This window comes from Podarcis vaucheri (assembly GCF_965113315.1).
Source record: "Podarcis vaucheri genome assembly, chromosome: 14".
Classification (NCBI taxonomy): Eukaryota; Metazoa; Chordata; class Lepidosauria; order Squamata; family Lacertidae; genus Podarcis; species Podarcis vaucheri.
The window spans coordinates 42,217,821-42,242,672 of record NC_138752.1 but is presented as its reverse complement, the minus strand read 5'-3'; the positions used below and the strand labels follow the sequence as shown (position 1 = coordinate 42,242,672).

Genomic DNA, 24,852 nt, shown 5'->3' with positions numbered 1-24,852 from the left:
AGAAGTGATTCAGAAATGAAATAAATAAATCAAACTTTAAAATAAAGTAAAATAAAGGCAATCCAGCACATTGATCTTTCAAGTTACAAGAGGAGAAAAAAAATGGCCACCTGGGCTTTAACACAATGACATTTAAAGCTACTCCAGCCCCTCTACCACTTAGGGGCATCTAGCACATTTCCCCAAACGTTTGCCTCCAGACAAGATAGAACTGGCAGGCACTGAAAAAAGTCACTCTCGGGCAGCACTCTGGAAAGCATAAAGACGACTTTGTTGAGCTCTTGCATACCGAAGCGTAGCATTTGGACTCATGCCGAAGGGTATTCTTGCCTAGCACAAAGTTTAATTAAGTGCCTGTCCCGTAGCTAATATACTGAACTGAGCTAGAAATGATTTACACACACACACACACACACACACACACACACCAGCACTGTGGCAAATCACAACTGCCACTGAAATCTGGAACGTGGGGTTTTCGTAATGGCAAGAGGCTGCAAGGGGGAGAACACACACCGAGAAAGGGAGAGAAAGAGAGAGATGTCAAGTAACTTTAAAGACACCGTTGACGTAGGCCAGTAACCAGCCTGTTGCATGAACCAACAGTGTGTTCTCCAATCTCCACCTTTCCAGTTATACGAGTTCTGGCCCTCGCTCTGGAGCATCGGAGCCAGAAGCTACAATGACCACACAGCTGTTCTGCTCCTGCGTAAGGCAGCTATATTTAGCTTCACGCAGATATGTAAAGTGATCCCTGTCATGCACAAGCTCCCAAACTACATAAAACCCACATCTCACAAAGTGGGAGGTACCTGCCCTGGGGGCTGGGGGCACGGATAGGTGAGGAGCAAGCTTGCCCCTAAACCCCATGCAAACGGATTCTCGCTTTGTCACTAACAATGGCAGGAGAGCATTTTTCAGCTGTTTAGCCATCAGTTACTGCAGACACTACTAAAAATGATTAGTCCATTTCCCTCTTTTCCTCCCACCCTGGTTTTGTCCCGACATGCTTCTCACTGGTCTTTGCTGGTTTCTCTGTTCTCGTCTTCATTTTAAGTTTTTGTGTTTTCAGACGTTTCCACTGAATTGATGCTCTGCAATTGTTTTTTTCTTCTTTCTAGGCTCTTCCCTGAACATTTTTCCTCTACAACTACCCATGTCCAAAGGACACCTAACTAATTCCCTTGCCCCCCTCCAGCTGCCCCTCATGTGAATGTCCTTTCATCCGATACTCTAGTCTTCCCATGTTTATATTTACAGTGCAATTCTACACTCAGACATAACCCGCGTTGTGTTCAAAGAGGCTTACTCATAGGTAAGGAGTATAATATTACAGCTTTAAGTAGTCACCTTGACATATCTCCAACTCAACCCCTTTCCTCCAAAATCTGGCTGGCCTATACCTTTCCTCTTGAGTTGCTTCATGTTTGAAAAACATCTAACAATTTCACATGGTGGTAGTAGCAGTAGCATTTATTAAAGTTTTATACTGCTGTTCATCCAAGGATCATAAGGCAGTTTACAATATAAAAGCTCAAAAATAAATATCATAATAGCAAAAACAATGAGCCTTCTTCCAACAATTAGCTTCACAAAATAGCCCAGAGTTTTGGGATACCTCAAAGTGTATTGTACCAAAGCAGGGTACAAATTGGTATCTCCCAGTGAATACTCTTCTGCAGGGAATGAGACTATTTAACACAGGGATCTGCTATAGACACACATCAGAACACTGAGTTGGTTGTTTTTCAAACCAGGCACCCAACACACTCTTCCTGCTCACACTTTATGGTGTTTATTACAGTCATGGACAGTATACATGCATGCAAGTACTCATAAGTCTGAAAGTCACCTTCAGTTAGGCTACCAAGGAGAACCCCAGACACGAATACTAGGCAGTGCTCTGTGCAACTCAGAAACATGCTATGTTAGTTGTCCCAGCAAGGGGAGTCCATCAACATGATTCCATTTTTAATACACACATACACAAATATACCGGCAGGGTCTCAAGATTCATAGTTGCTCAGAGCTCTTTCATCAGAACAGGACCTCTGTGGAACAAGGACACAGGCTTCCTGACCAACACAAGTGGGTCAAAAGTCTTATCATTTGAACCAAGTTTGCAAGGCTTCTCTGAAGGCTTGTCCTCTTCAAAATGCACGTGCCAGGTGGCTAGTAACAGCAAGCAACAGCACAGAAAAGACACAGGGCCCTCTCTGCCCCTATAAGCACAAGAAGACCAGTCCACCCCCTGCCTATGCACTTGGAAAATGGATGCAGAACCTCAGGCCGAGGGGCCAAACAAGACTCCTAAGGTCTTTCTATCTGCCCCTTGTGGGTCTCCCCAGAGACCACAAGTCAAGAGCGGGTATCAGGAGCAGGTCAGCAATAATGCATCCCTTGGGCTGAGAAAGGTACCCCAACGCTGCCTCAGAACGAAACCCTGCTCTGTGTTTTCTGCCCATCTTACATTTGGCAAAACAAGCACAAGAGACAGAGCCTTTTTGGTCATGGCACCCGGACCCTGAAATGCCCTTTTGGAGGAGGACTGACTGCCGGGCTTCCCATCTGCTTGGCTTCTGGCAAGCTGTGAAAACCTGGCTGTTTCAGCAGTCAACATCATTTATACTCAACTGACTGACATACTTATCAGGTTCTGGGTGGTTCCATATTTTGTGGCTTTCTTTATCCTGTTCCTTTTAAACTGTTTTATGACAGGATCCAAAAGGCAGGCTAGAAATGTCATCTGAGTCTCCCACAGGTAGTAATGAGAGAATTAGAAACAAAGTCACATCTACACATGTAAAGCAGATTTAAAGCACATGGCTTCCCCTCAAAGAATCTCAGGAACTGTAATTTAAGAGTGCTAGAAATTGTAGCTCTGTGGGAGATGAAACTACAGTTCCCACCATTCTTTGGGGAAGCCACGTGCTTTAGATCTATGGTGTGGATGTGACCCAAGACAGGATCCACTCTCAAAATAAGAGAACCAAGAAAGAAAAATATTAAAAACATAAAAGCAAGGTAATATTGAGTGAGAACATCTAGACTCTACACTTTTGTGGGAACTAGCTCCTGCATCCCATTTTAAAAATAAGTGGGTCAGAAAGTAGTCAATTTACAAAACTCAAACAAAACCTTGGCCTTCTCCCCCTTTTTCTGAATGGGTCTCCCTGCACACATAACGCCTCAACAAGATCCAATTTCGGTCAAGGAAAGTTCCTATAAATCCTTTCTGTGCAAAATGCGGACAGATTTTGAGCCAACATTAATAAAACTGCCTAAAGAGAACCAATTAACCTGAATGGGAGAAAGGAAACCCTGGAAATTTAAAGAGATATGTGTGAAGAACTTCGAACAAAATGCAAGATTCAGTGTTTTCACACTTTGTAACTGGGACTCCATTTCTATTCCAGAAACTTGCTAAGTTGGACTATTTTTGAGAAAGCCAAAAATAAAAAAATAAAAAACCCACCCATAAGTACTTAACTACAGATCACAGATTTATTTTGGAGTGAAAGCAAGGCTATAGACTGAAAATAATTGGCATACCAAAATGTAAGGGATACATTGCCCCAATTTTTAAAGAAACTGTTAATGGCATTGTGAGCAGTAGTGGAATTTTACTGAACACAATCCTTGGCCCCAGTATAGCCCTTCTGTAGCTCTGTTCCACTTGATCTGCTCGTAAACTTAGACTTTCATAATGTTATAAAAACATCTGTTGCCAATCTTGCTGCTGAGTGCTGGATTTTTTTTCTTGTTTGATCTGCATTTTAATTTCAACAGTCCAACAAACTACTGTAAACAACTCTTTGTCACCAAGAATCACTAAAACGCCTGATAAGCCATGCAAAAAAATTGCCAGCAAAGACCATCCAGGGAGAGGTAAATAAACTGGGGCGTTAGTAGCGTTACAATAGCAAGCCTGCATTTGGTGCTAACGCGTTATATTTGGACACAACAAAGAATGGATGGAGAACCTGTCCCCTTCCAGATGTTGCTTGACTCCCATTCCAAATGAGCACAAGTCACCATGGTCAGGGATGATGGGAACTGTAGTTCAACATCTGGAGGACCACAGGTCTTCCACCCCTGCAGTGAAGATATGGCAATGCACAGGGAAAGGGAAAGCTGTTCACATGGGAGACAATCTCAAGATGGTCCTCTGTCGGATTCTGACACACCCAGACCTGAACAGCGTTGATGCCAAACCAACACGATTTTTGAGAACAACACCTGAAAAGTGTTTCAAAAGGGGGGGGAGACTGTTGGAAGATGACAGAGAGGCGAACCAAATGCACACCTTAAAGGAGAATCCAATACATGTAGGCACATTAAGACACTTGAGAAGGCAAACAAGGTATGCAAGAACAGGAGCTGCAAGAATTGAAATATAACTGGGAGATTTTGCAGTGCAATCGACAGCCAGTGTGGCACCGCCATTAAAAGTATGGAATATATACCTTTTAAATAAAGGTTTTGGGAATGGGGGGGGGGGAAGAGACGCATTTCAATGTCTGTTTCTCACAACATCTTTATATAGGTGAATACAGTCAGGAAGCTTGCTGGCCAGGCCAGGCGAGTGGCCAGTTTACCAGGTCAGTGGCCCACGGCCACCTACCTTGTACATCTTCTCAGGGAAGCAGGAACCTGTAACCTTCCAGATGTTAGACTACCATTCTCATCATCCCTGACTGTGCTGGCTGGGGCTGGTGAGAGCTGAAATCCAACAACATCTGGAAGGCTTCAGGCTCCTGATCTCTGACATATCTGGGCAGGGATTGGTAGCCAGCTGTCTTGGAAAATGAAGCAACATACTATGGCTGTTAAAAGTGCTAAACTGTTCAAGTTCCCTTTCTTAGACGATGTCCACTGCATTTCCTTGGCCACAGAAAAGGGCAGAAGGCTCTGCCAGATGCATCCTTTTTTGCATCTGGAGCTAGAAAGGGTTCACAAAGGAAAACAGCAATACCAGCAAGCCTGGGTAGACAGTGCGGGGAGAACAGGACTAAAAGCAATGCCCCACTCTCAACACTTCTGCTTCTGTATTTTTGTGGAATGAAGAACTGTCAAGAAACTGACATGGAAGAATGCTGCAAAATGTAGTTTCAACGATAAAATGTACTGAAGTCTGGTAGCGTCTGCAGTCCTGAAAATGCCTTTTGAAATGGATACGAAAGGCAAACTTCTAGCTCTTGTTACAATAGGAAAGAATAGGCACGAAAAGGCCCATTAGCGCTGCCCACATTTCCAGAAGGATGAGGTCCTGTATGCTTCTGCTGTATCACAGGGCTCCACTGTCGTCTTGCTACTTCTGGCACCACACGTGCCAATGACGCAGGCTCCACTCCATCTGCACATAATTTTCACAGGCATTGCTCTGCAGAACACCCCAAGAGTATTCTGCTCATTCCACCCACTGCCGCCGATAGCAAGCACTCTATGGGAATCTGTGAATGATATTTCAGCAGCCTTCTTCATATGGGAGTTGGAAAGGGCTTTGCCAAACTGCTGTAAAAGCCTAGATTCTTCTTGCTGTCATACGCAGGGCAAAGCTGGGGGGAAACAAGAGGCAGGCAAGGATTGCATAATGTCTCCTTGCTTGCGAAGGGGACGGAAGCAATGCACTGGCCTGCATCAGATGTAAAAAGCCCCTCCAACAAACCATGATACGCTAAAGAATCAACAAGCATTAACAGCGACAGGCTTTGTGTACACTCAACTCTCTCACTCCACCTCCTGTACACCTGGCCATAGAGACCTTCTGGTTTCTTAAACGGCACTTTCCTCCGGTGTCTGAACCAGGAAATCATGGTTTAAGAACTCCCTACAAATCAAGATTGTAAAACCAGAACCTGATCCTGATTTGAAGATTACATTTTAACCACAGTTTCCTTGTCTGGGCTTCAAGGAAAATGTGGTTTAGAAACTAGTAAGTTTCCTCTGCAGGGAAGGACTTCAGAAGGAAAAGAAGGGAGAAAGCACTATAGCTCACGGGTCTTTTATGCTTCAACAAACCACGGAGTAACTCTGTGATGTCTGAACCAGGCAACCACCTCCACCACAGGCTTTAAAGGTAAAGGTACCCCTGCCCGAATGGGCCAGTCTTGACAGACTCTGGGGTTTGTGCGCCCATCTCACTCAAGAGGCCGGGGGCCAGCGCTGTCCGGAGACACTTCCGGGTCACGTGGCCAGCGTGACAAAGCTGCATCTGGCGAGCCAGCGCAGCACACGGAACGCCGTTTACCTTCCCGCTGGTAAGCGGTACCTATTTATCTACTTGCACCCGGGGGTGCTTTCGAACTGCTAGGTTGGCAGGCGCTGGGACCGAGCAGCGGGAGCGCACCCCGCCGCGGGGATTCGAACTGCCGACCTTTCGATCGGCAAGCCCTAGGCGCTGAGGCTTTAACCCACAGCGCCACCCGCGTCCCCTACACAGGCTTTAGCCCATCATTAATCTGGGCAAATTCTCATGGATCTACTCCTTTCAACCCAACACGAGACTGTGGAGAAGTCCAGGCTTTTGGTTTCTCACACACTTTGGTTGTCTTCTGCTATCCCAGGCGCAGTTCCTCTTGAACCTTCTAGTTTTGCTTGCCACAGCCTCTCTCTTTGGTAACAAGTTGCGCTGGGGCCATGGATGTCATCAGCAGCTTGACAACATGTTTTAATCATGTCTGAACTCTCATCTTCAGGACTGTTCTGCATTCCACTCTGTTGAGCACTACCTGAAAACAGAAAGCAGCATTATTAAAAATGTTTTCCTAATTATCACCAAAATACACTGTCCACCCCAAACCAACAAAATCTAGGTGGGAGGCCATGATGAAGCTGGTAGCCATACAGTAAGGGGAGAAACCTGAACTAGGACTGGAGGAACACTACAGCAGTCCAGCCTTGAGTTTGGACTGGAGGACCCAGACTCAAATACCCAACTCAGCCATGAAGCTATTTGGGTAATGTGGGCCAGTCACAACCCCACAGAGTTCTTGCAAGGTTAAAATCTGGAAGTGGAAATAGAACCATGACTGTTCAAAGTGGCAAGATATTGATCTAAATGCTTTGTGCAGATGGGGCCCAGGCACACCAGTGACCTTGCCTCATAGCCTCTTGTAAAGGTGCTGAACAACAGGACAGACATTAAGGAACACAGTCGTATCTTGGAAGTTGAATGGAATCTGTTCTGGAAGTCCATTCGACTTCCAAAATGTTCAGAAACAAAGGGTGGCTTCTGATTGGCTGACGGAAGCTCCTGCAGCCAATCGGAAGGCGCAGAAGCTCCGTTGGACATTCGGGTTCCAAAGAACGTTCGCAAACAGGAACACTCCCTACGGGGTTTGTGGCATTTGGGATAAAAAATGTCAGAGTACCAAGGCATTCGGGATCCAAAGTACAACTGTATACATAATGGAGCCCACAGGTGGAACTCTCCAAAGATAGCAACTGTCCATCCTCAGGGGCCATAGCTCAGTAGTAGAGAAATGCTTTGAATACAAAATGTCCCAGATCTCACACCTAACATCTCCCACCAGGTAGCAGATGATGGGAAAGGCAATCAATACTGAATCTGATGAATCAAGGGCCTGCTAGCATGAGGAAATCTGACAGTGGTTCTGCATGAACAACCTCACTGTACAGAACCAGTATAAACCCAGCATCCCGTGAGCGTTAAGTCTCAAGTCAACTGAAATATCTAAGGTGGAAAAGATGGGCAAATAGTAAACGGCAGACTATCCCAAGCTGCTGGTTTCTCAGAAGTTGTTGGACTACAACTCCCATCATTTCCAACCATTAGCCATGCTGACAAGGCCTGATGGGGGTTGTAGTCCAAAACATATGGAAGGTACCTTGTTCAGAAAGGTTGTAAGGAAGATTGAAATGAACTTACCGGTGGCTGACATCTCCAATGCAGGCATGCGTTGTGGTTGACGTGTGGCCGACTTCCCAGAGAAGGGGATGCAGGAGTTGGGAAGCTCTCCAGAAAAGGTTGAAAGATGGAGCTCCTGCTGCATCTTCATATGATGCTTTATTTATGGTACAGCAGCTCTCATTCTGCACTGTGAAGCCTGCCCAATTTCAGGGACATTATCCAGAAAAGAATAGAATGCTAGTAACTCTGACCCAGCTATACAGCCAAAAATCGGAAATGCCCCACTAATTTCTGAACTCAGAATAAAATCACGCAGATTGAATAAAGTATGCCAATAAAGCAATTCCATTCCAGCTTTCAATTTTAACGTATCAAAATAATACAAATATATATAAAAAAACCTGTCTCACAACTTCTCTGTGTGCATTCTCCAACACAACTAGGAAATGCAACCAAAGAGTAGACTAAATTATGAAGAGCAGCATCTATCAACAACCTCTGTGGCTCAGTTGTCAGATTGAATTTTATGGGATAAATACAAGCTGCCACTGGCAGATTTAGCCTTTTTGCCCTGTTTATAGACTATGAGTACATCTTCACCTTATCTGACATAAATGAAAAATAGCCATGCACCTCTATGGGGAAAATGACCATACTTCTGTAGAAAACCCAAACTACTACCTTGCACTTTATGGTAAAGCCAAAACATCTACTGAGTGGAGCCAGCTGGAGGAAGAATTCATTGCATCGCTGAGCACAGAAACCCACCAGCTTCCTTATCATGTGTCCTTGCAAAATTTGAAATTGCTAGTAGCATATCTACCCTCCTCCAGGAAGCTCAGAACAGGTTCTCCTGCCCCTCTTTGTGTACACAACCACTCTGCTAGGCAGGTGCCTTCTCTTTTTTACAGTGAAGTTGTTTATTATCATCATTATCATCACCATCACCACCATCATCTCTATACCATTAAATATTAAATAACAAATCTCAAAGCAGTTTACAACACATTAAAACGTCAAATAAAACAATCCAGATAAAAACCTAATTCAAGCTTCAAGAAAAATATTTCAGATCCTTCTCCATGCGGTCTTTTGCTTTCCCCAATTACCAACCTGGCAGCCAGAGATCTCCACATGGTCACAACTGGACCCATGTCGGTCGCAAAATGTGCCTGGAGCCTGGTTAACTTCTAACACAAGGTATGGACTGGGATGGTAGAGGGAGAAATGAAGTGAAGGATGATAGGGAAGCTGTAGAGAGGGGACTGATGTTCTGCCCCTCCAATGCTTAACTAAAGATGAAAAAATGCTAAAAAGAGGTGGGGGTGGAGCAAGCAGAGATCCTCAGGCAGCCAAATCTATTCCACAAATTCTTCAAAATATAATCATCATAGCTGACTGTTGTTGTTGTTGTTGTTGTTTAGTCATTTAGTCATGTCCGACTCTTTGTGACACCATGGACCAGAGCATGCCAGGCACTTCTGTCTTCCACTGCCTCCCGCAGTTTGGTCAGACTCATGCTGGTAGCTTTGAAGACACTATCCAACCATCTCGTCCTCTGTCGTCCCCTTCTCCTTGTGCCCTCCATCTTTCACAACATCAGGGTCTTTTCCAGGGAATCTTCTCTTCTCATGAGGTGGCCAAAGTATTGGAGCCTCAGCTTCACGATCTGTCCTTCCAGTGAGCACTCAGGGCTGATTTCCTTAAGAATGGATAGGTTTGATCTTCTTGCAGTCCATGGGACTCTCAAGAGTCTCCTCCAGCACAATTCAAAAGCATCAATTCTTCGGCGATCAGCCTTCTTTATGGTCCAACTCTCACTTCCATACATCACTACTGGAAAAACCATTGCTTTTACTATACGGACCTTGGTTGGCAAGGTGATGTCTCTACTTTTTAAGATGCTATCTAGGTTTGTCATTGTTTTCCTCCCAAGAAGCAGGCGTCTCTTAATTTCGTGGCTGCTGTCACCATCTGCAGTGATCATGGAGCCCAAGAAAGTAAAATCTCTCACTGCCTCCATTTCTTCCCCTTCTATTTGCCGGGAGGTGATGGGACCAGTGGCCATGATCTTCGTTTTTTTGATGTTGAGCTTCAGACCATATTTTGCGCTCTCCTCTTTCACCCTCAATAAAAGGTTCTTTAATTCCTCCTCACTTTCTGCCATCAAGGTTGTGTCATCTGCATATCTGAGGTTGTTGATATTAGCTGACCGTTAGTCACTGGCAATATGTAACTTCTGCAGAATATCTTGCATACCGTCAGCCATCCCTTTGAACAGACTACACATCCTTGTACGTGCACAGATAACACTTGACAGCTACTCATCTTTAGAACTATCAAAATTCAAGTTGCACTTTGACCTTGAGTCAAGAATTTTGTTCAGATGGAGGATTTCTTCCAATGAACCTTGGGCAACATTCAACAGGACGGTGGCATGCATAGGTCAAACAGTTCATGAAAATGTTGACATGTATGCGGCAAGAGTTCCTGAGTCCACAAAGAGCTATTTAAAATATGAATGGGATTCTCTTCCCTTGTTATTTCATTCATTTGTATTCAAGCTTTTGATCACTATGGCCATTTTTCTCTGACTCAGATTATCATAGCCCAACTCTTCAAATACAACACTTACACAGCAGGGATTAAGCCCCAGTCATTGCAACAGAAGTCAGAATTATGTGCAACTTTTGCCTCAAAGCACTGGAGCTCAGTTGGCCAGCTAGTGCAAACCACAGCAGAAGAAAAGAACTACATCTAGCTACTTTTGTTACAAGACTGTCAAAGGGAAAGAAATTAAAAAGGGAGGAAAACTTGAACAGTTCCTCTGCTACCTATTTTAAAGAAGGAAAGTAGGCCAAGTTGAAAAGTGTGACCCACAGTTCTTCCTAACTCTGGCAGAAATGCAAGTCAATGTTTTATATAATCCTATTCATGTGCAAGTACTGACTCCAAGGGAAACTGCTTTTAATAAGCCAGGAGTCATTAACAGATCACATTTTTCCAATGAGGTTTACTTGGCAATTGGATGATGTGTGGCTTCTTTTAAGCTAATTATGTAGTAACAACAAACAACTTGTATAGGTTTACGCCACCTTTTTTATATTCTGGGGAACAAATGCATAGACTGGGAAACATAGCGAGAGAGAGAAAGAAACGGGTCTATGTCTTGACCACTAAAATTCCCCTCCAAGTCCTTTTCGTTCCTAAACATCTAAGCCAAGATTCTTTCGTTCACTCATCAGGTTGATGCTCATCAATTCTGCATCAGACTACATATGATTTGCAGAAAAATCTGAAAGTCACTGCCCAGTGGTAAGCAGTCTTGGTGGCTTAGACAAGAATAATAATTTTAAAAATCATCTTTCTTGGAAGCGATCTTTCCAATCGCTTGAATCTGGTGCAATTATTGGGTTTACATTATGATCGGCTGTGTTGACCCCTCAACAAGGAATTGACAATGGTACTTTCTGGACACCTTCCAGTAAGAAGAAGAGTGACCACTGGGGTTGGGAGAGGGGAAGAACCATACAGTGAGTCACATACAATGCCCATGGCCTAGGGCCAAACTAGGCATTAATTGCATGGATGAAATTAATACACAAGCTTTAATTTTATGAAAACTGCAGTCCCTGGAAAAACTGAGCATGCTTGGGGTGTGTGTGTGTGTGTGTGTGTGTGTGAAACAGAAGCTGACCTCTCCCTCTCCTTCCTGCCTCAGACCTGACAAAAATCATCTCTCTGAAGCTGCTATATACATTTCAAGGGAAACCTCCGAGGACATAAAGTGGAAGCTTCTCTTGAAATGCAAACAATCGCTCCAAGGAGATGGTTTTTTGTCCAGATCCCTACAGTCACGAGGCTACTCAGACTTCCTCTTGGCCGCTATTTACATTTCAAGATACAGTAATATGTTCATGAGCTTAGTCCTTAATATAGATGCAAAATCACTTCCCTATCAACAAGGGGGTGGGGTATAACTGAACTACACCTTAGTTGTGGCCAGGCTTAACATACCTATCACTGGCAGTACAGTATAGGATAGGTGGGTGGGTGGGTGGGATTATGCACCTTCAGATTCCTAGGTGCTAGTCTCAAATTTTTAATCCACTAGACAACCAGGCACCTCTGCAGACCTGGCAATATGGAGGAGAAGGCTGTTAAAACCCACAATTAGATCTTGTTTCCAGGCTTAGAAACACTGACATTCCATTTGATTTATCAAATATTATGAGTGAGCATATGGGATTAGGAGATGGCCACCCTATTTAAAAAGGGGGGGAACCATTCATACCCAACGGGAAGGACTGAATCCATACTAAAGCAATAAAATCTCTCAACAGTATTGCAATAAAATCAGTCTGCAATTTTCTGCATTTATGAGAATCAGCCAACGCCAAAGGCTACATATGATTTGCTTTCCTTTATTCCAATACTTTTGATGTATGTAATGATGACAGAAAAAGGAGAGAAACAGGACTTAAATTGCTACTTTTCAGGCACTTTATTTATTATATGAAAATTGCCTAAATGTTTCAACTATGCATCCTCCTCGGAGACACCGAAACAATATTTTATTTTATTTTAGTGGGCATTAAAATGCAAGCACCATGCTGGAACATTTCATTACTAAATCTGGGTGCCTCCCCCACCCCACCAGCTGAATCAAAGCTCTCAATCAAAAGTTAAAATATATTATTGTACAAACAGCTTTTTAAAACAGGAGAATATACAAATTAAACCTTCCATCTCAAAATAAAAAAGAGGAACTCGGTTACCTCCTATAGAGGTTTGGCAAAATCTATGACCTCAGAAGACATGTGCTGCAGCTGGTATGCCAAGAAATTAAGTGCAAGTTTTATTTTGTGCTTTCAATACAAATCAAAGGGCAATCCCGTTATCTTCCTTACATCTCCAGGCCTCCTATGTATATGCCCTCATCAAAGAGAACTCAGGAAAAATGCAAACCATTTCACCTAGGACAATGTAATACCCAGAAAATTTTACATTTCTTCAGCTACAAAGAAGAGCTACAAAGGAAACACCACTGAAGAAGGTTTTGTGCACTATATAAAGCACATCAGGGTGAGCTATGTTATAGACTTTGCAGATCGTGCCAGCAAATAAGAGTTCTGAGAGCCTTCACTGTAATGCCACTCACCAGTATATGTTACCAGCGCATTACAGAACATTTTGAAGTGCGTAACGATAAATGCTTAATTTCAAAGGCATATTAGTTTAGAAGAACCAAGCAAAATTAAGTTTTTGTGCCAAATATTAACCCTAACCTGATTATCAGGCAACAGCTATATTAAATGTTTTATTCAGCTGCTCTTGTTTCAGATGGAGGAACCAATATCATCAACTTAATGTCTTCTCTTTATTACTCCTATTTATTTGGCAATACCACGTAAATGTGGAAGACAGATTTCATTAGAGCCACGCTTCCTCAAGGGTGAGGCAGAAACCATCTAGCTGACTGTAAAGAGTTTAATAAATCTGCTGTGAGGATGACAACCATGCATTCGGGCGGGGAAGAGATCACACAACTGGACTTCAACTGTTACCTCCTCGCTGGCTATAAAGAAGCATTTGTCCCAGTCTCTGATCTGCATGAGCTTGAAAAAGCAGGGACTGAACCTTTCTGGATCTGCTGATAACTCTGAAGAGGAAAGGATGAAACTGGTCTCCAGCTGGTGCTCAAATATTGTAGTTTAATTTTGTAAAGATTGCCCAATGCGTACAGACCAAGGTCTTCCCCAAGGGCAAAGACTCTTCAGGGAAAAGGTGGGATAAAAATATAATAAATGATTGATTTTAATAAACATGATTCCTGGTTTGGGCAAAACGGGAAGCTACTATCTCATTGGCAACATAGAAGGAGTGAATCTGAAGCAAATGCAGCTCATTCATAATAAACCACGACTTACTGTTATTTATGTATTTAATAAAATTTGCATGCTGTTGGATTGCAAGGAAACCTGCATTAAAGCTGTTTACAAAAAGAAGAAGAAGAGTCTCAAAGCGGCTAACATTCTCCTTTCCCTTCCTCCCCCACAACAAACACTCTGTGAGGTGAGTGAGGCTGAGAGACTTCAGAGACGTGTGACTAGCCCAAGGTCACCCAGCAGCTGCATGTGGAGGAGCAGGGAATCAAACCCAGTTCACCAGATTACGAGTCCACCGCTCTTAACCACTACACCACACTGGTAATAAAAAATATATGTAAAAACAGTTAAGAACAACTATTTCACAAGAGAAGACCCACGAGGGTCATCCAGTCCAATCCCCTGCAATGCAGGAATGTTTTGCCCAAGGTGGGGCGAGAACCCATGACCCTGAGATTAAGAGTCTCATGCTCTACCAACTGAGCTATCCAGTTAAAACATTCAAAAATTAAAACCAGCAAAAACCTAAAAACACATTAAAGCACACGTCAACATTCCAGATTTCTGAGTAGGCTTATCTAAACAAAAATGGTGCTAAAAAGTTGCTAAGGGCTTTATATGCTAATAGTGACACACTGAACTTGGACCAGTAGACAACTGACAAGCAGTACAGATCTTGGAGCACAGGGGTTATATGCTGACAAGGTCTCACTCCTATCAGCAATCATGCTGCAGGATTCTGCACTAACTGCAGCTTCCAGATCAAGCTCAAGGGGAGCCCCATATAAAGTTCATTGCAGTAATTGACTCTCGAAATAACTAATGCATGATGCGCTGTGGCCAGGCTTTCCCATTTAATGCAGCCAATGCTGAAGTGAATACCACAAATGTAGATTTTTCATTCTGCTCCTTACTACATTCCATTTATAGACTTAAGAAGTTTGAGAATATCCCCAGTTGTAATGCCGTAAGTAAGGAAACACAACTGCTGTTTTGCACCTACTTGTAAAGCGCAAATGTGCAAAATGCAAGGTGCAATGCTGAGGAAGGGTCATAGCTCAGCTGCAGAGCATCTTCTTTGCAAGCAAAAGGTCCCAAGTTCAATCCCCAGCATCTCTGGGAAATGCTCCCTGTTTGAAGCCCTAGAGCAGGGGTCAGCAAACTTTTTCAGCAGGGGGCTGGTCCACTGTCCCTCAGACCTTGTGGGGGGCTGGACTATATTCTGAAAAGAAAAGAAAAACGAACAAATTCCTATGCCCCACAAACACCCTAGAGATGCATTTTAAATAAAAGGACACATTCTACTCATGTAAAAACACGCTGATTCCTGGACCGTCCGCGGGCTGGATCTAGAAGGCGATTTCAGAACTATGCAGAACTGGCAAAAATGACAGAAAGACTAAGAGAAAAAGACAACAGAGACTTTGAAAAAGATTGGAAACCATTCATATTATATTTGCAGAAACAAAGAAAGGCAATCAACTTGATGGCAGGATTTAAATAAACATTCACATTATTCGCATCAGAAAATGTTTGGAAGACTGTGAAATAAGATGATGTATTTAATTTTATTTCTATGTTTTCAGGGTTTGATGTTATGTTTTTAATAACTTTTTCTGTTGAGAGATAGCAAAGTGGGTGAAAATAGAAAAAAACAGAAACAAAAGTTGGGGAAGTCTTGGAGGGGAGGGAGGGAGGAATATATAGCAAATGTTAAGAATTTGAGATGTACCGTATTTATCGCCCTATAAGACGCACCGGCCCATAGGACGCACCTAGTTTTCAGGGGGGGATATCAAGGAAAAAAATATTATTTCCCCTCCGCAGCTCTGGGAGCAGCGGACAGGCTGCACGCAGCCTGTGCGCTATTCCAAGACCTTCTCCCTGCTTTTGCGGGAGGTGGCGGAATTCCCCCACCTCCCGCAAAAGCCCACAGGAGCCCCACTTGACTCCTGTGGGCTTTTCGACCAGGAGGGAGAAGGGACTGAAAGGGCCAGTCAGTCCCTTCTCCCTCCTCGGGGAAAAGCCCCCAAGAGCAGCGCGCTATTTAAAGGGTGCAAGGCTCCTGCATGCTTTTCTAGGAGGTGGGGGAATTCCCCCCCTCGTAGAAAAGCCGGGGAGCCCCTTTAAAGAGCGCACGGCTTTTGCCTGCTTTTGCGGGAGGTGGGGGAATTCCCCCATCTCCCGCAAAAGCCCAAAGGAGGGTTGGAGAGTAGCGGGAAGGCGTCGCGCGCCTTCCTGCTGCCCCCCATCCTCTGGGGCTGGCGCTGGGGGAAGCGCTGCTTCCCCCCACCGCCAGCCTCAAACAGCAGACTCTCCTGGCTTCAGCGGAAGCAACGCGAAGCCTCCGGAGCGCAGGCTTCGGAGGCTTCGTGTTGCTATCGCTGAAGCCAAGGAGTCTGCATTCGCCCCATAGGACTCTCACACATTTCCCCTTCATTTTTGGAGGGGGAAAAAGTGCGTCTTATAGGGCGAAAAATACGGTATGTAATGAACGAAAATAAAAAATGAATACAAAATTTTTAAAAAGGCAATTGGGCCACATCTGGCCCCCGGGGCCTTAGTTTGCCTACCCATGCCCTAGAGATCTGCTGCCAGTCCGTGTGGCCAATACTGAGCGAAATGGTCCAATGGTCTAACTCAGAGGAAGGCAACTTTTTACTGTAATAGACCTGTTTTAAGTATGCAGCACAGCAACCAATCCCAAGACCGTATTCTTTGATTAACAGCTTGATAAACTACCAACTGTCCATATGGAAAATGCTCTAGGAAAGCTGGAAGATGCCAGTGTAAGTAAACTATTTTGGCAGTTAAAATACATCATTAAAATTCATAACTTATTACTGTCACAGTATCTCAGCTTACAGGGCTGTTTAAATGAGAAGAGGAGCAAGGTCACTTGTAAAAAAAAAAATATTACATTTCACAGTTGCACAGCCAACTGAAGTTTACTATTTAACAGTAGCTGCACACAAGTCAACACGGCGGCATGCCTGAAATATCAATTGCAGCCAATATGGCCATATGTGAAAATATGTATCAGTCTAAGTGGTTGTGAGCGTTCCTCATTTTGCTGAGTTACCCGCAGGGATTTAGCATCTAAATTTCACGACAGGTATAACGCAGTTACTTTCTGTGTTGCGCACTGACACTGAACAGATGCTCCCAAGGCAGCTGCTTGACTACTGCTTGAAATATAATTGAAGGCACAGGCATTCATTATGAGCTTTCATAAACACACAAGCTTCCCTTCTGATACATTGAAAAGCGGTTTGCTTTGGGGCGGGGACAGGCAATTAGAACTCACAAGTGCTTCCAGTTTCCAGCAATCAAGTTACAGCTTTAAAATGTCAAACATCTCTTCTGCACAACTTCCCTCTCCCCTAAATAAAGGCACCTACAGATGGGGAAGCCGTGGCCCTCCAGATGTTGTTGGAATACAACTTCTCCAGTGTAGGAAACTGGGATAGAAAAGCTAGGAGCTAAACGGCTTCTGGGACCTGGGTGCAGGGCACCAAAACAGAATGTCTAGTCGCCACTGCGGGGGGGAGAGAGGTTGGCAACACTTTTTATTTATTATTTTGATAAGCAGAACTAATACGCAATTCACATAAGTGACGCATTGTTAAAATCACATTTTTAGCAGAAACTGTCAATACATGTTTCATTTGGTGTTTACAATAAAAATATTGGTACCATACTTCAGTTTTCAAAACACGCTACTCTTTATTGTTGAACTCCTTAACATATTGTCTATCCTTAACATACACTTTGAGGCTTCAAAGCACATACATTTCAGTAATCCTTGAGTGTCAGCCAGGCGCAAAAAAATGACACCCAGACTTTTTGAGGTGCTTGCAAATGGAGAATCTTTAGGCACAAAATGCGCTAATTTTGAACCCTGCAACTCCCACTAACTGCCCACTGGCTAGTGTCAATAGAAATTGGAGTCCAACATCTGGGGGGGGGCAAAGGATCCCAATTCTATTATTTATATCATGGTGGTCCAACACAACTTAAGTGAAGCTCACAGGTAGAGCACATTCTTCGATTTAATTCCTGGTAAGGTTCAAAAGATCTCCAGGGAAAAGTGCTGAGAAAGGAACCCCCTTTGCGTTCAGTGGAGCTTAGTTCAAAGATAAATGCACATCAGATTGCAGCCTAAATACTTTCATATAGTTCAGAAATAACAAAGAAACTAGATCTTGCATTCCACGAGCTATCTTTTCCATAGCGGCAGTTTGCATTATTTAAGCTACTTGTCTCATTCCCTGCAGTTTTGCTGAGCTTCAGAAGCAACACACTTCTTTAAAGTATGTTGAAAGCCTAGTCAAAAGCAAGCCCTTGCCCATTTTGTCAGTCTGCACTGAGGCACTCTCTCCTCAGATTAAAAGGAAATGTAATCTGATGATGCAGGGAGCATGTCTGAGGACCCCTGTTCATGCTCTAACCTCTGGCCCTTCAGGTGCTTTTGGACTCCTGCCCCCATCAGCCCCTGCCTGCATTGCCAATTGTCTGGGATTGTTTGAGATTGTGGGAGCAGCTGGTAGACCACAGGATCCCCATCCTTTGTTTACAGGATCCAAAAAAGCTAAAAGTTTCAATCCACTGTTTTTAATTGCTGTTCTTACTGCATTTTTTTAATTCAGAGTTTGTGTTGCTTATCCACCCAACTGGGAACCAACTGGTAGAAGAGCCACATGCAAATACAAACACAATTTGTTAACAGAGTATTAAAACCACACATTTTACGCCCAGACGCAACAGTATTTACCACTGGAACAAAGACACACTTTAAAATCTTTACTATGCCACTTTAGCAGAAACATACCAGATGTCCACTCAGTATCAAAGCAATAGTATGAAGTGTTCTTTTCATACGCTGCGGTGTCTTCTGCTGTTAAGACTATTAATTTTCTCTCTCTTTAGGACTGAAAGAGGGAAATAGCAAACTAAACCAAAGTTCACCAAAATGCCAACTAAACAGTACAGAGCTTGAGAAAAATCAGTGGAAGCTTAAGATTTGCTAAGGTTACAAAGGATATTTAGGAGCTTTGCAACACGTTTTAAAAACACAAGGTTCGTGAAGTGCAGCCAAAGCATCAAATTAATTGATATTTAATGACTAGCAAAGAAGTACAGTACAAATAAGGGAGAATGTTTAACCTGAAAAACTTGCTTTCTTTTACAATGTCTATTTAGCAGACCCTCCTCTGGCTGATGGGGGGGGGGCGGAATAACCCGTGGTGCTCCAAATGCTATTGGACTAGAACTTCCATAAACTGTAATGATTGGTCAGGCCAGCAGATGATGGGAGTTGGGATTCCAATAACATTTGGAGGACCACAGGTTCCTCATCCCTGATCTGACTAACAGCAGCCGGAAGGAGTAGAGAGAGGACTCAGGTGAACATTAGCCTCCCAGGACCATGAACAGATTCCGTTACTCCCAAGAAAATCAGTTAAAGAACAGGCTAATCTCTCTCTTCTTGGGAATTCTCTCTGGGCAGCAGAACAACAATATTCACAAACAACTTGGACATACTTCTTGGATACACTTCATGGGAACAGTCATTGTGAGGACCTCATAAACACATTTGTTTGTAGTTACAGGTAAGTAGCCGTGTTGGTCTGCCGTAGTCAAAACAAAATAAAATAAAAATCATTCCAGTAGCACATTAGAAACCAACTAAGTTTGTTATTGGTGTGAGCTTTCGTGTGCATGCATGGTATCTGAAGAAGTGTGCATGCACACGAAAGCTCATACCAATAACAAACTTAGTTGGTCTCTAAGGTGCTACTGGAAGGAATTTTTTTATTTTGTTTCGACATTTGGTTGTGTTACTGTGAACCACTTTGAAGAGCCATTAAAGGCAGCCAAAAAGGGGTGTACATTCGTTTCATCTAAATAAAGAACAGGGATCTCAGGGAATTCCCCAGAGAGGGCCACTTTTCGGGTGCCCTCAATTTCACTGAAATTAGCCCAGTTTTAGGTTGCTATGAAATTAAATCATGCTGCTGTTTGCATGCATTCTATCCAATGGCTGAACAGTGCCCAGTGGAAATGTATACGTCAAAAGCAGCGTGTGACGATTGTTACACAGAAACAGAACAAGATACCTGACTTTTGCAGGCTCCACAAAAATTTACCCAACCAGTGATTTATTTATTTATTTGCCAAGAAAAACAATGGCTGGTTGTTTAGGACAGTCATGTCAAATAATGATACAAACGTTACCAAGTTTTTATCTACCGCATCCTTGCGAGCAAGAAAAGGAGTAGAAAGCAACTGCTGTTACCACAGGGAGGCCTCAAAGAAAGCGGATAAACTATATACAGTACTATTGAAATGTGACTAAATGAAAATATTTAAATAAACAATCACGTCTACAGTGAAGTCTACTGGCATTAAACTTCAGGAAAAACATGAAGGCCAATAACATTACATTAGCACACAATGTAAGAGACATCCTTGATGCATTTAAAAAAATGCAATCCAGCTCATGCAGAGTGAATTATTATGCCTGCGACCATACATGCTCCAGTCCCCAATGACTGCCTCACTGCTAACCATCTTGCTTTGCAACGCCCATCCTCAAAAGGTAAGGAGACCCAAATCCTTGAATTCCATTCCATAAAGATGGAATGGTCTTTGTGCTTTTACAGCACTTTTGAGGACCGGAAGGTCACTGTATGTTGTGGTCCGTTTATTTAGGCCCTGATGGAACTGACAAATCGAATGATGAAAATATGAAAATGATAACAGAGATTTGGAGGACAGGGGACGATGCAACTTGAACAACAAACACACAATAAGATTGCAACAATCTACTTTAGAGACTCACTGTCTTCTAAAGAATGTGTGAAGCATAACCCTACACTGAAATTTTGCAGTTCCAAAGCAGAGATCAGAAGAAAACGTAAGCAAAGGGAGGAAATTTAACAGCAATATTGTCCAGATTTACTAAATGGCTGCAGTAGTTCTCAGCTTCTGTCATCTCCATTTCCTAGTGCCTTTTTCCCATGGATCAAATATAAGATTCTAAGCTGATCAGAGTAAATTTGTTAATCATCCCATACACATTGATCACACGGGCACATACATACAACAATGAGTTGTCATCCGTCTTTGTCAGAAGGCTACTTCCGGCTTCCAAAGAACACACAATCATTGGAAGGCCTTCCACTTTCCCACAAGCCCAACCCTTAAAAGGAACTGACTAATGGGGGGGGGAGGTGCTTACCACTTTCATTAGCTGATTGTTGGAATTAAAAAACCTTTTCTCAGCACTTCCCAAGATTCACAAACATCAGAACGCCAAGGAAATAGTGCTACTTGCTATCATAAAACTAAGACTGTCAGAAATAAGACAAAAGGAGGATAAAATGTCCCAGAGGGCTACAGTAAGCCTCTGGTATCAGGTAGACTTAACTGCATGTCAACGCGGTGAACTCCATGGCATTAATTAAATCTATTCTGGTTGTTGTACCCTCTAGCACTGCAATTTACGTCCTTATTTCAGGAAGTTCACCCACACACAAAAAGGTTAGCATTTACAGTTGCATCAGAAAAACTAAACACCAGCACCAATGAAACCTATGCTGACATCCCAGTATAGCCTCAAGTGGCTGCTACTCATTATCACATTTACAAAGCAAATAGTGATCCAATTCAGATTCATCAAGCTGAAAAGGGGGGGGGGGTCAATTCCTTCAGCAATATATCTCACCATAACAATGTATCTGCTTTAGTACAATTAAGAGATGGCAGACTAGCCCTTATTTCTTCAGGGTCAAATATGCAAGTACATGTCTAAAGATGACACAGATGTTGTCTGACCACAGTTGAGACAGTTTTTGGTATCCAACACACACACACACACACAACCTTTATTTCAGGTTCAACTTCTCTTTCTCTAGTAATGCATTTCCCTTGTCTATTCCCCTCTGACTTTCACTCCCTATCAGGGCAATATAATGCAAAAAAAAAAAAAAGGTTTCAAGAACTCTAAGCTCTCCAAACCCAGGTTACTCAAGCCAGAGTACCGTATTTTTTGCTCTATAAGACTCACTTTTTCCCTCCTAAAAAGTAAGGGGAAATGTGTGTGCGTCTTATGGAGTGAATGCAGGCTGCGCAGCTATCCCAGAAGCCAGAACAGCAAGAGGGATCGCTGTGCAGCGATTCCTCTTGTTGTTCTGACTTCTGAGATTCAGAATATTTTTTTTCTTGTTTTCCTCCTCCAAAAACTGGGTGCGTCTTGTGGTCTGGTGCGTCTTATAGAGCGAAAAATACGGTACCTCTTTTTAGGTAGAAGTAGTCAATGCAATACCCTCCATACATTGTTGGGACTACAATGCCAATCATCTCTGGCCATTGGCCACTCTTACTGTGGCAGATGGGAGTTATAGTCCAACAACATTGCCTATCTCTGTGCTTGTGCAGTCTCTGTCCAATTTTCTTCCCACACACCATACTCCAAAAATTTCAGGGCAGCTCAGCTGAACCTCAGGAAAGAACATTTTTCAGGGGATGCATAGTGAAGGAAACTTCTCTTGCCCAAGCAGTTTCCATTCACACAAACTCTGGATCCAAACCACTACTTTCAGCCCTGTTCACACTTGCCACATCTCAAGGAACAGCTTGGACTGACTGCCCTTTATGGATAAAGGAAGAATTGTTCCCCCACCCAGAGTGATGCTAGTATGCAAATTTCATTCCCCTGATCCTTTAAAAATGATATTATCTGTGCAAGTCTAGTGTGCCATCATACGCAAGGAACATACACAATTTTTGAAGGACTAAATAGCAAGCCTAAACACAATTTATACTCACATAATTCGCCAGTGTCATCTGCCTTTCATCGCTTATCTGATGCGCAGCCCTTCCAAGCTGTTAGGATAATTGTTTTCCTACTTTTCTGTAAATTATCACAGACGCCATGCCAGGATTGCACATTCATTTCTCAAACACATTATGAGGCAGAACCTCCCATTAACAACAAACAGTGGAACATTATATTTATTTTCAGTAAACTCACATTCTACACAATAACTGATTTTCAGCTGCAGCTAGATGTTGAATAACTGGAGAGGGCTAGTGTCATGATGGACCTATCTTCAGACAGAGGATTAGACTTGATAACCTCTGGGCCTTGCTAACTGACTTGCAGCCAAAGTTCTCAAAGCCACAAGGATGCAGTAGAAACTTTAACAATGAAATTGCTCCATCCTTCACCCATACATTCTCATTTTATGATCAAACCCCTCCCTCATATATTTGCCCACTCCATCATTGGTTTCCCCCAACAGGGTTTACTGCATCTCCTACCCTTCCAAGGAAATGGCTTGATGACTCTGTGTAGTAAGGGGTGAGGAGTTATTTCTCTGTTCCCAAATACAAGAAGAGCTATGCTGGATCTGGCTAAAGGTTCAGCTAGTCCAATATCATTTGCTGCCAGATGCCCCTGGAAACCCAATAAGCAAGGCATGAAGGTAACAGACTGCTTCTAAAGTTGACCCCAGTACTCTATATTCTCTGGCATACTGCCTCTGAACCTGGAAGTTCTATTTAACCACTGCAGAACCACTGATTCCCTCGACTTCCCAGCTAAAAGCCTCCAATCTCAGATTTTATTTGGTAGTGTTTCAACCCTCCTTTCCACTGGGATGATGAAAGTATATGACAAAATCACCAAGAGGCAAGACAGCAATTTTCTATGAAGAATCACCCTAGGCAAAGGTTATGTTTCTGAGAGCAAGATCTGGCCAAATGGACACCTTCTGCCCCTCCGCCTGCCCCAGTATTTCACCTCCTGCTCTTCCTCTGCTTCCAAAGCACAAACAAGCCAAATGCCCATCAAGTCCAGCACGTTGGTTCCTACCGTGGCCAACTGCTTGGGGAGCTGGAGTCCCTCGCCACGACCCTTGCCCCCAACCCCGAACTCCTCCTGTCCCCAAACACAGGAACAGTGTCGGGTCACGGTGAATGTCTAGATGCCCCGATTTCCACAACAACCGACCTCGTGGGGAGAGCTGGATCCAGCCCCCCCCCCGGTTCTTCCCAATGCACTTCGCCCCCCCCCCTTCTTCTTCCAAAACACAAACAGACCACGCAGCGCGCAGCACCTCGGTCCCTGCAGCAGCCAGCCGCTTAGCAGCCTTGGGTTCGACCCCACTTACCCCTCCGGGTCCCTGCAGAGCCACCCACCCCTCGCCACAGCGGCTGCAGCGTTTGTGCCTCCAGGCTGCCACCCCGTTGCCCCGAGAAGACCCGACCCGACCCCCTCCTGCCCTCCCGCCCTGCCTGGTCCTTCCGTGCTTTGACCCACCCGCGGACTCGCCGGTGTTGATCCAGTCCGGGTTCGCCAGGCTGGCGATAGCGAAGATGTCGGCGGCCAGAAAGAGGCATCCTGAGATGATGGTCAGTTTGTCCATGTCCTCCGGCTCCGGCCTCGGCCCGGCTTCCCAAGAGCGGGGCCCGGGCCGGGGGCTCCTCACAGCCGCGGCTCCATGGCTCGGCTCGCCTTCCGGCTCCGCAGCAGACGCGCTCGCCGTCACCCCGCCGCCGCCGCCGCCCTCAGGGAGCCGCTGCCACAGGAGCGGGCTCGGGCCCCCCCCCGCGTCCCGACTCGGGACGGCGCCGGAAGCAAAACCCGAGCAGCCGCCGCGCAACCCGGAAGCGAAAGCTCACGCCCTCGTCCTCATCTCTCCCCGCGCCTTTCACACTTTGTCCCAGACGGGGCGGGGCCTGCTAAGGAGACGGCGGCGGCGGCAGCAAGAACATTGGGCGGGGCTTAGAGCGGAGAGGGCAGGCTTCAAGGGCGGGGCTTCCTACAGGGTGAAGGGGCGGGGTTGTAGAGATGTAATACTGCGCGAGCACGTGAGGGGCGGTGCTAAAGGGCGGGGCGGGGCTGAGGCTCGCTTAGGGGCGGGGCTCGGCGACGGGGGAAGCGTTGGGGAAGGGGGCGGGGCTAGCTATTTAAATAAATATATTGATTTTTGCTGAGGGGAATTGAATTGAGAAAAGGTGAAAGGAAAGTTGCGCTATTATTATACTACTGCTTACGTACTAAGGATTTATATGGGTGCTGGA

At 44.2% G+C, this 24,852-nt stretch overlaps 1 protein-coding gene across 1 annotated transcript in view; it reads right to left on the bottom strand.

Moving 5' to 3' along the window:
- The window catches only part of MOSMO (modulator of smoothened), a 47,149-nt gene extending 22,757 nt beyond the window's left edge, over positions 1–24,392 (bottom strand). Inside the window, exon 1 of the mRNA XM_082199976.1 lies at positions 24,089–24,392. Within this exon, the coding sequence (XP_082056102.1) occupies positions 24,089–24,194 (106 nt within the window). The 5' untranslated portion in view covers positions 24,195–24,392. The remainder of the gene's footprint in view (positions 1–24,088) is intronic.
- Positions 24,393–24,852: the final 460 nt, after the last annotated feature.